Raw genomic sequence first — 12454 nt, forward strand, 5'->3', positions numbered from 1 at the left:
TTAGCTTTATAATTCTCACTATACCTCCAGCTAAAAGGGGTGTCAGCTCCAACAGTTCACCTTAGAAAGTGAAGTTTGTTGTTGTTGAAGACTCAGTATTAGAGAGGGGTTTTCAGCAGGAATTCTCTCCCTTATTTTCTTGATTTCTTCATATTTTTGCATCCCACAAACAAACTTGTTTTTGCTTTCTGATTCCAGTCTTTGATTGGAGTTCTGTAGACCGTATAAAAGATTATCAACACTCCTTTAGTCCATTTTTTATAACTGTAAACAAGTTATTCATATTTATGACGTTCTCTTTGTGCATAAACTATGTTCCCATCTTCCCACCATAACTTCTCACCATAACACGTGAACATAAATGTAACCACAGAATGAAATATTTTTATCTTTTATTTGGTATCGATATTAAAGGACTGCTTGAGACACCAACCTCTAAATCTGACAGATCCAAACTGTATGGACTCTAAAGTAACTTGAGAATGACACAATCATCACATTTCATAACTTAGCCTGATCCACCATTTTTACATAAATTACATAAAATTCAACAGTGACTCTCTGGTCAAGCACTTCAGACAGTGGGAAGGAAAAAGCATTTCCTTTCAACATTAAAAAATCTCCTGGAAGAACCAGGCTCAGGGAGGACTCCCATCTGCCTTAATTGTTCAAGATGAGGGGACACGAAGAGATAAAAGGACAAAAAGAAAAACAACAACAGACTCTATGGACCAGATAGATTAATCCAGCTCCAGATTTGGAAAGCAGTAAAGTTGGATTGTAGTGAGGTGGCTGACTCATTCAGTGGATGATTACATGCTGTATGTCTTGGTTTTCCAACACTTTCTACTCAGATGTGTATGCAAACTGCTTCCCAGCCTTTCTGTTTGTGTGGTTTGAATCTTGCTGTGAATCCCCTAAAGCCCAAGTCATAAAGTCTGCTCCACTGATGAGTAAATGTGCTTGAGAGAACTCTGTACGCTATCAATAAATTCCCTTTTTACCATGAAAATGGCTTTCTCATCACCCACTTGTGTTCTCAAAGTGATTGGCCATTTTTGAGATTCTCTGTGTGCACCTATGTTTTCCACTACGGTAAGAGCTGAGAAACCATCTGGCCAGATTTCATAAAAAGTCCAAGAAGTAATTGATGCCCAGTTACTTTTGGAAAGCTCTTCTTTTGTGGTGAAGAGGGAGCAGAGCTGAAAGGATCTTGATTTACTGGTCTATTTATGTTCCAATTCTCACCTACAGTCACACAACTTGTAATTTAAAGACTGACACTGAGGATACAAGGGGCTGAACTACCTTTGGACGGGGTTGGGCTTAGTGTGCAGGCCAATTTCCACAAGATGCGTGTGCGCTGCATTATGGCTGTGCCATGGCCTCCACAGCCATTCACGGTCATTTTAGTTAATGGTTTGATTCACAATGGGTGCACAGGACATGTCTGAGCCGTGACCAGTCTAGGCGCCGAGTCTATTTTTGAGGGAGCATGCATCCAGAACGCATTTAACAGAAATCAGACACAGAAACAGTGTAAAAGCTTATATCCAGCCACAACAATCAATGCCTCTGGCGTGTTTTGCCTTCTGACACTGCAATGACAGCATCTGCCACCTGCTGCTGGGAAGGCGTTCAATCACATGCGCCCGCCTTAGAGTTTATTCTGATTTATAAATGGAAACAGGTGTAAGATGTGTGCGAGCACCTTTTGATAAATCTGAAAGTTGAAGTGCGCAGCATTTCCTTTTTGCGCCCCAAACGCCACCTGTAGTTTGCTTTGCTATGCGCAGTTTGATAAATGAGGCCCCTGGCCCCTTTGCATCAAAAGAAGTCAGTTGAGGTGGTTAAGATGCGTCCTGTTCACGTCTTTCATTAGGGTTTTTGAACATATCCGACTAGGAAGCGACCCTGAGGTCAGTCAGAGCTCACTGGAGGGATTATAGATCCCATCTGACCTGGGAATGCTTCAGGATGTCGCAGAAGGAACTGGAGTGTGAATGGGGGGAAGAATGCCTAGGTTTCCTTTCTGGACCTATTGGCTCTGCAACCCCATTTTTACATAATTTTGTTGAAAAAATGGAGAAAAAAAAAACAAAAATAAGCATGTAAATTTGTTTACATTGCTATTTATAAATGAACTTAAATATGAAGGAAACATTTAGAAATGCATACTCATCTGTCCACTTCTCTACATCAGTTTAACATGGATGTTAGGGTCAGTTTGCATGACATGGCCCACACTAAACCTGTAAACAGAAACATTATATGACCTGCTCTGATTTATATATTGTCCTTCAATCTAATTACATCAGTTACTCCAGTTTACCCTGTCCCATTTTTCCATTTTCCTTTTCATTTTCACTTTATTCTCTCTTACCCTTTCTCTTGCTTCCTGTTTCTTTTAGCAGTGTCTCAGTGTATGGCAGCCCAGGGGTGTGGATCCCATTACGAATACGCTATTGAAGAATTCTGCCTGGCCAAATTCAAGCTAGACATGGAAGAACTGGATCAGAGACAGTGGTGTAGTTGGGAAGACACAGTTGAGTGAGTATTATATTCACACACACACCCACACACAGACACTCACTCACTCACAGAAAACGCTTTACAAGTACAAATGGAAGCAGACTGACTCTCTTATAAATAAAACAACATACAAAGAGCTTCACATTTGAAATTAGCATGACATTAAAAATGTATGTTTCCTCCTTGTTAGTTATTTTAATTAACTTAAGTTCTTAACCACTTAAAATTATCAACCTTTTTAAACAGATGATCTCTATAGACATTCAGTTTTATTTTTATCATCATCTCTGAGCTTTTGCCAGTGTGTTAAAGCTCACCAGCCACTGTAAGAGTAACCTCAATCTATTTGGAAATTCTTTTACTAACGCTACACTCACTGGTGACTTTATTATGTCCACTTGTTCAACTGCTTGTTTACACAAATAGCTGATCAGTCAGTCACATGGCAGCAGCTCAGTACATTTAGGTAAATAGGCGTGGTCAAGATGATTTGCTGAAGTTCAAACTGAGCATCAGAATGAGAAAGGAAGGAAATTTAAGTGACTTTGAATGTCGTGTAGTTCTTGGTACCAGACAAGAGGGTCTGAGTATTTCAGAAAATGCTGATATACTGGGAGAGAATAATCTGAAAGAGAGAAAATACAGTGACCGTCAGCTGTCTGTGGTGCAGGGCGAAGTGGAGAAAAGTCACAGGATAAAGAAACATTAGACCCCATGTTACGGCCCCAAAGAGGTTCAGATGTTGTAAAGGGATATTTTGGCACATTTATTTAATACAGCAAAATGCCAAGATTTCATACATCTGTGGGGGGAGGAAGGGACATAAGGATGTGCCAAACCAGTTAAATCATTATATCTAAACAAGGCCTAAATCAAAAGCTACACTGAAAAGCAAACAAACAAAAACCTCCAACTAACTTATCTAAGAAAAAGGATTTGCTAAAACATATACAAAGGGTGGCACCGACCACTAACCTAGTGTGTTTAGACTAAATAAACTATGTGCAGAACATGTACAAGGTACACTGAACTTAACAGGTCAACAACCTACTACCACATGCCACATACCAGTTCACAAACGTGCCCCAGGACAGACAAAAGAGAACAGTCAAGAGAAAAAAAGAGGGTGATCTATCCTACCTTGCTCAGTTCAGGCTGCTGCTGGTGGTATAATAATCTGGGGGATATTTTCTTGGCACACTTTGGGCCACCTAATACCAACGTAGCATGGTTTACCTACCACAGCCTACCTGAGTATTGTAACTGACCATGTCCATCCCTTTATGAACACAGTGTAGCATCTTCTGGTGGCTGCTTCCAGCAGGATAATGCACCATATCACAAAGCTCAGATCATCTCGAACTTCTTTCTTGAAGGTGAACATGAGTTCATTGGACTCCAACGGCCTCCACAGTCACCAGATCTCAGTCCAGTAGAGCTTTGGGATGTGGTGGAACGGGAGATTCTCATCATGGGTGCAGCTGACAAATCTGCAGCAACTATGTGATGCTATCGTATCAGTGCCTCTGAGCAATGTTTCCAATACCTTGTTGATTCTATGATACCAAGAATTAAGATAGTTCTGAAGGCAAAAATAGGTCCAAACCAGTAGTAGCAATAACGGACAAATAAAGTGGTTGGTGGCTTCGTGCTATATGTAGCTGGTTCTCTTTGCAACTGTCCAAGTTTTTGGTCACCTTCCAACAGCTGATTAAAATTTGAGTGAAACAACAGAGAAAGAAAATCAATGTACGATTAATGGATGGTGACAAAAGGGTGGGGAGGTTGGAGGAGGGGTGTATGCACAGACAGTCCGAACAAAGGCTGCATGCCTTTGGCATAAAACAAGATTGTTTGTATGTGCACATCTTTGTACTGACTGTAACAGATGCATGGCACCAGAGGTTTCTAAATTGTTCTTACTGTCCGAATAAGTAATCTACTGCATAATAATTGCATCATGTCTGACTGAAAAGTTAAAAATGTGGCTGATTTTAAGCCTCAAGTATCTAAACAAAAAAAATTAATTCTGATATGTTTGCTTGTTATATTGTGCCCCCTGTCTGTTTTATCACTGGGAACACTGGGAACTCCCCCTCAGCTATGAATGGACAACGCAGTTATATGTTTCTCTGACCGGTTTGACCTATAGCTGCGATGTTCTGGTTTCATGGGCAGCATTGTCTCTTCTTTCATGAAAGTGAGCAACTACTGGTTCTGAAACTCTTTCAATTAGTTTTGAGCAGTGATGTAGTCTAGTTTATTCTAGTGGGTATACTCTGATCCTGCCCCAATCTGGGTGGTTGCTGTGCTGGCCTCTGTGGAAATGGGTGGGCTGGCTCTTGGTGTGATCGGATCCCCAAGATATTGTTTCCTCACAGCGGTGTCAAGCCAGATGTTTATTACTTTTATTATTTTTGTACTAAGAAACAGAAACTGTGGAGTTCATGTTTGTGTATAATGGAGGGAGGGGGGGACGGCTCTGTTTGTGCATGTATGTGGACCTCTGAGAGACAATGATGAGTGTGTTTTTAAATTGCTCATGTCATTGCTCAATGTCATATACTGTGTGAAGGCTTGTTTTACTTTAATTTGCATACATTTTTTTCATCATGTAAAGCACTTTGTGTTGCCTTTGGCAAGAAAAACGCTTTATAAATGAAGTTTGATGTGAATTGATTAACAGCTGCACTTTAATTAACCACTGAACAGCCACTGACAGAACAAGACAAATCAATTTTCAATAAATATAAATTCATGAAAAAATATAGATGCAAACATTTCACTCTTGGAATAGCTTGAATAATGAGACAACTACACATAACACACGTTAAGTTATTTATTTGATGCTGTACAAGGTGTCCTAATTAACGGACATTTAAGATGACTATGAATTGTCTTCATTTTTATTTAACTATAATAACATGCTAATATAGCGTTAACTTTGTACATTTAAATAGTTTCTACCAGCTTTAAATGTCCAACTTTTACCTAACTTTCCGTTTCTCCACTCTAACCAGAGATGCCTGTTTTTAAATTCCCCTACCTGACTCTCACTCCACAAGACTGGCCAGGTCGAAGTCTCTTCTACGAGTACATAAACACACACACAGACACACAGAGAGAGAGAGAGAGAGAGAGAACAGCAGTATGAAACCACCACTTTAGTTAGCTAGTTCTATATCATTTAATATGCCAATTACCTGCTGTTTAACACACGAATTCCACTCACCGGGGCTCCGTTTCAGAAAGCGGGTTAAACAAACTGAGTTTAAAGCGCAACTCTGGCTTGAACAACTCTGAGTTTTCACTAAACCCGCTTTCTGAAACGCGGCCCAGGTTGTACGACAGCGTCAGGCTCTCCTCCCCGCCCGTAAATTGTGTAACTGTGGTGTGTAACAGTGGAGATAGCTCCAGTAGCAACACGCTCACTGACACACTGAAACAGTGTGATTTGACTTTGTTTTCTTTCGATGTTTTTTCTCTGCGTTCCCTCTCCATTAACTACTCATACCGCCCAAAGAATCTTCTTCCTCTTATTTTTCTTCTGTTGCTGCATTTTCTTCTTCCTCTCATCCACCATTTTTGAATTCACGGTTGTCTAGCAACCAGCCACCAGCTGTTAAGGAACGCAGATCAGGACAGACGGTCAAGCTGCTTTCTCTGTGCGGCGGCTCAACGTCACTTTTGACGGAATTCCTCGTGGTCTAAACGGGCCGGCTTCGTGGCTAATTTATGACCGGGAAAGTGAAAGTTATGTCACGAAACAGGTTGATACGCATCTTTGAGCATTTTTTAGTGGTTATACGGAAATTTGTGACCTTTTCTAGTGGGTATACGGCATATACCTGCGTATCACATAGACTACACCAGTGGTTTTGAGCCTGAGCCAAATATGTCTCTGTAGGTATTGCGTTACAGTCAAAACTCGGTAGAGCAAAACTACCGATACAGATTAATTCATCAACCCCCTGCACAAACAAACCTCATGTTCAAGGGATGGCCTACTTCGTGCACTAGAGCAACTCATCGGAACTGTTGAGGACAGTTGCACCATTTCAGGTGGCTCCGTTCTCCATGAACATACGTATTGATATGGTGGCGCCATAAATGGACCAGTTTTGACAAGGCTGGGGCAGTCCTTTGTGTCCACCTCCATTTGTCAGAAGTCACTTTCACCAAGCATGTAAAAATAACTTAAGCCACACCGTAAATGACCTCGAGTGGGGGTGCCTGACAGAAACTCATTTGCACGTGGAAGTACGTGCATGATGAGAACTCGAGTGTGCATAGCAGGATCAGTTGTGCCACCAGAGCTGCTCTCATGCACAAAGTAGCCCATCTCTCAGGGATGAGCATTTTTTGTGCCGGGGGATTAATGAAACATGCTCATCGGTAGTTTAATGTGTGTGCGAGTAAGTTTATTTTGCTCTCTCTGGTTTTGATATGAATGTAATGCAACACCAAGTTTAAGCACATAAAGTTGTAAAAAAAAAGAAACAGTGCTTCTGGACCCATACTGGGATTTTATTCATCTGTACTAGGTAGACTGTACAAAAACCACTGTATAGCACCTTAAAATGCAAACTTGACAAACAGTATACACTTATTTTCAACAAATGATGAATTGTCAGCAGTGATAAATCATATAAGCAAGGCAAGGCAAATTTATTTGCATAACACATTTCATGTACAATTCAAAGTGCTTTCCATAAAATATTAAATGCATTACAGCAAGATGCAGAAGTAGCATTAAAAAGTACATAAAAACATCTATCCATCCATCCATTATCTATACCGCTTCTTCCAATGAAGGGTTGTGGGACAGCTAGAGCCTAACCCAGCATTTAGCAGGTGAGAGGAAGGGTACACTCTGGACAGGTCATCAGTCCATTAAGAGGCACATAAAGACATAGAGAAACAAAATCATATTATAACACGTAAAATAACTAAATTCAATCAAAATTATTAAAACTGAGCAACAGTAGATTGAAAGATACAATGCAGATTTAAGGCACATGAGAAAAGAAATGTTTTTAACCTGGATGAACACAGGCATGTAAAGTGTGGAAAGTATGTGGAAATCTTGTGTTTGCAGATGATATAGTCTGTAAGATAACAGATACCCCCATACAGGTGGTTTTGGATCATTCTATTGACAGGGGTACGAGTCTTAGTCCCCCCCTGCAAGGATGTCATTATGGGCGGCATGGCTCAGTAGGTAGAGTGGTCATCCTGTAGCCCAAGGGTTGCTTGTTCGATCTCGGCCCTTCGAGCTCATGTCGAGGTGTCCCTGAGCAAGACACCGAATCCCATAATTGCTCCTGATGGGTCATGGTTAAGCACCAGCTTCCGCCATCAGTGTGTGAATGGGTGAATGTGATGTATATGTAAAGCGCTTTGGTTAAAAGCGCTATATAGGTACAGACCATTTTCTATTTATGTCCAGTTACAAAGCTTGTTTCCATGTGGACATGACCTTAGAGCTTGCTGTGTTTTTTGGGAAATTAGTTTTAATTCAGTGAGCTACAACTACTCACAGCAGCACAGTAAAGCTGGAGTTTGTTTTAAGAAAGGAGAACTGGAGAACCAAAGAATGACATGAAGGACAGCCACAGCAGTGACGAGCCACATGAAAGGGCCAAGTGGTTCACAGCAACTTAACTTTGGAACAGAATACTTTCTGCACAGATACCACCTTTAATGTTTTGTATGCAGTTTTGGAGGCAAATGAATATGTATGGTATGGTATGGTAATCCCAGTCCAGGAAAATAAAGTTAGCTTCACAAGAAACTTGAAAAACACACTTTGGTTTGCATCTGATGGATTGAAATTACATTTGTAAACCAAATGGGAAAGTGTAACATAATGATCAACAGTAACTTTATGTGTATATATTGTTTGTCCTAAACCTTTTCCCAGTAAATAGAAAAAGCAAGAAAAGAACAAGAAAAAGCTAATTAGTGAAGGATTGAAATGGCAAAAACGGTTCAGCTGAGTAAAGAAGGTCAAGCATCGGTACTGCTTGACCCCTTTTGAGGACGCACTGCGTTCTGGCAAAGATGTCTCTAGAGATCTCTAATTCACATCAAATGACATTTGGATTTTTGTACGTAGCATCTTTCCAGCTCTCAGCGAGTCCCAGCTGTCAAATGGTTAGCTTCCTCAGCCTTCTTGTCTGTCTTCAGCTGTCACATCAGTCACATCAACCAAAGTTTATATTCTGCTCCCACCTCATAAAACACTTATCAGCCTCAGACACCGTGGCCTGCATTATTAAATGCTCTTTTTCTTTCTGTATTCTTATACTTTATTGTTCTGTACAGGTTTTCACAGACTGCACTACCAAGCTTTGCATGACCACTTATTTTCTGCATAATACATGAATTGAATTAAATCTTTTTTCTTCTCCTAAAAAAGGAAACCATGATTCCAACTGAAACTGTAACACTGTTACTTTCCTTTTTCCCCATCCCTCTTTCTCAAGTCTCTTCACTACTTTGTCTTTCATCTGCTTCCTCTCATTTCCTTTTGCTTCTGCCTAATTATATCCCCCTCGTGTCTCATAGATGTTAATGTTAAGATATCACATGCCCTCCTCCTTTAGTTTAATGGCATCTTTAATATTTCTGCCCTCCACAAATCCCCAACGAAGCCATATTATTGTTACAGCAAACAGTCAGTATATTGTGTGTTCTCTTATCAATATTCTCATGTGTCCCATTTACTCAGTATGCAATTAGAATAGCAGAGAAAAAAAAAATAAAATACACAAAATACAGGGATTAAAATGTAAATTAAAGGTTTTGAGACTGATAGGTCAAACAGGATTACCCAAAATGGCAGGATCAATAAATGAAAGAGTCTGTGTAACTTGGTGACAGCACTAATCACCAAGCTGCTGTAAAGCTCATCAGCCCAAAGTCCCTGAGTCTCATCTTTGCATTTCTAATCAGTCTATTTGAGATGCAAGCAAGCTGCAAATGTCCTAATGGCAGCTGTTAGCATGAATTATGTTTTAATCATGAGCTATCTGTAAATCAAACAACCTCAAAAGGAAAGAAAGCTAGCGGCATGTCAGCTCTGAGGCGAGGCAACACAAGTGGGCTTTTTTTTTTTTTCCTCTGCAGCTATTTTGGATGCACTGATAGGAAATCAACAAGCTGAAACAGTGGAAGGGTTTATTGTGTACCACTGAGTTTCACCCCTGACAGCATGAAAGTGAGTCAACACGAAGGGTAAAAAACCATAAAACTAAACCCCAGAGAAAACCTGTAGTTCGTGGTCGATGTCATCTCGAGTCTCAGGATTACTGTAAATGACCACCGACTCAGCCCAGAAGATGGGCTTATTTTTTCAATGGAAATGTCCCAGTAACAGTTAGTAAATACCTGTGCCACCCACTGTTAATTGGCTGGTATTAACACCCTAAGCCAGATGGGAGATCACATAGCAAATGATTGCTTTATGTAGTATGCATGACTGAGATTCACAGGGTCAAAAATAAGTATTCGCTGCATGCTAATGGATGTTTACGTGCTAGCCGTAGCTTTGTAAATCAATTTGATGTGCTCTGTTGGACTTCTGTTGTTAATGTCAGCAACATTATAAAGGGGCTGCAATACAAATGATAACGTCACTTCATCAGGACTGGAAAAAAAATCTCTTCTTTTTCCTGACAGACATAGGCATGCCTTATCATTAGCCAAAGAAAATAATCTGATATAGTTATACTGGAAAATGAGAAATGAGAGAAACAATGATTAAATGCTGACATGGTGATTAATCAAAGATGTGGTACAGGCTCTGCTGTGAGTAATTGCACACAGAAACCTGCTGGTTTCATATATCCATTGAGTTTATTTATGTTGTAAATCAAATGAACTCAGTAAAATGAGTCATTTTGGTCTATTAGCACCGACCAGGACACATAGCAGATGGAAAATGTAACAACTCTGCTGGTGCAGATAGGAGGCAGATGGAAAGACATAGACCTCCAGCTGGAGATATAAATGATAGCACATCACCATCTAGGTTTTTGTCTGAATAGTTTTCAACATGATGCTGGTACTTCTTTACGAATTTAAGCACTCAGGGTTGACATGCTGAATCATCATCTTGTGTTTTTCTTCATGTCACTTAAATATTTAGGTGTAAATGTTGGAGTGCTGTGTAAAATGTAAATAACAGAATGCGATGGTTTGCAAATCTCATCAACTCATATTTTATTACCACTACAACATAAACAACACATCAGATGTCGAAAATGAGACATTTTACCATTTTATGGAAAATGTGAACTTATTTTGAATTTGATGGGAGCAGCACATCCCCAAAAAGATGGAACAGGGGCAACAAGAACAACTGGAGGAAAATTTGAGAACTAATTAGATTAATTGGCACCAGGTTAGTTACATGGCTGGGTATAGAAAGAGAATTTTAGAAAGGCAGAGACTCTCACATGTAGAGGTGGGCAGAGGTTCACAGTCTACCGTGTCTAATAATTGTGGAGCAATTTTAAGTAACATGTTCCTTAATGTAAAATTGCAAAGAGTTTGGGTTCAGGAACATTTCCAGAAATCAGTCTGTGAACAAGGTTCTTCATACTATCCACAAATGTGGGTTAAAGCTCTGTCATATGTGGATGCGATCCAAGGAACCAAAGCTTATTTAAAATGATCTGAGACAAAGTGGGAAACTGTTCTGTGGTCAGGTGGATGAAAATGTAAAACAGTTTTAAAACATGGACACAACATCCTGCAGACTAAAGAGGAGAGGACTTGTTATCAGAGGGCAGTTGAAAAGCCTGCATCTCTGGTGGTATGGGGTTGCATTAGTGCCTATCGTGTGGGCAGCTTCCACATTTATGAAGCTCCATCAGTGCTGGAAAGTACAGAAACATTTTTATGAGATTTGCCAATGACAGAATTCTGTTTTTATTTGCATTTTACACAACATCCCAACTTTTTGGGGAATCTGGGTTGTATATCATGCAAACAAATATGCAATTAATAAAAGGAAAACGCATCAATCTGTTATTTTTTTTTCTTTTAAAATTATTTGATTATTCCACAATTCAACATCTTCACATAGAGATGAGAGTACTTATTGATTAATCAAGTCACACCCCAACTGATGCTGAATGATCTCTAACTCCCAAAGCTGAAGACTGAGGTGCTTAACAGTTCACACTCTTGTCCTTCTCTTAAATTCCCTGGGTATACTTCACATCCATCATGACTTTTTATCATTCAGCTGTTTGTCCTCTCAAAGATTTTATAGCTCTTGGTGCTCCAGAGCCTTATGTGAGGTCAGGCCATCTTAAACTCCTTCATAATACACATGACATCCACTATAGTGTAGGTCACTGCCTACACAGAGGTGGAAGTGTAGATATTAACTCTGCATCTGCACAGATGATGGACTATAAACTACAGAGTACATTGTGATCATCTCAAGCTGAAGCAATCCATCTAGTGCAGAATAAGTTGTCTTTGCTGGATTATTACATGAGAGCAATGTGTTTACTTAAGTGTCATGTACAAATATACATCTCTTAAAACGTTATGGTTTTCATTTGTCATTTTTTAAATTCTCTTGTCTGCACCTGTCAAAAAAAGCATGACTCTGTTTTAAAACAGTGACTAAAATATAAACTTAAGCCATTACTTGTTAGAAAAACACTAGCGCCATATCTACCAAATGACTCGTCAAAACCTGGATTAGCAGCTCAAACTCAGACCAGCACACAATGAAACCACTGTTCCCCCAAAAGGCCTTTGGAGAAAATGTGTCTTTATCCTGTGAGCCTCAGCGTAGGCAGGCGTGTAAACATGTCTGACTGACGGATGACTTAGTTGGGTTAATGAGACACAACCCACACCTTTTTGTTAGTTTATCATCTTTACTAAGGTGGAACAC

General features: G+C 39.9%; 1 protein-coding gene across 3 annotated transcripts in view; it reads left to right on the forward strand.

Moving 5' to 3' along the window:
* Nucleotides 1–12454, forward strand: part of ramp1 (receptor activity modifying protein 1) — a 95522-nt gene that overhangs the window by 56137 nt on the left and 26931 nt on the right. For 2 of the 3 annotated variants that reach the window (XM_042002701.1, XM_042002704.1), the window contains exon 2: nt 2412–2550. In XM_042002701.1, the coding sequence (XP_041858635.1) occupies nt 2412–2550 (139 nt within the window). The remainder of the gene's footprint in view (nt 1–2411; nt 2551–12454) is intronic. The other variant, XM_042002703.1, reaches the window with a different exon arrangement.

The sequence above is a fragment of the Melanotaenia boesemani genome, chromosome 12 (genome assembly GCF_017639745.1).
Source record: "Melanotaenia boesemani isolate fMelBoe1 chromosome 12, fMelBoe1.pri, whole genome shotgun sequence".
Classification (NCBI taxonomy): domain Eukaryota; kingdom Metazoa; phylum Chordata; class Actinopteri; order Atheriniformes; family Melanotaeniidae; genus Melanotaenia; species Melanotaenia boesemani.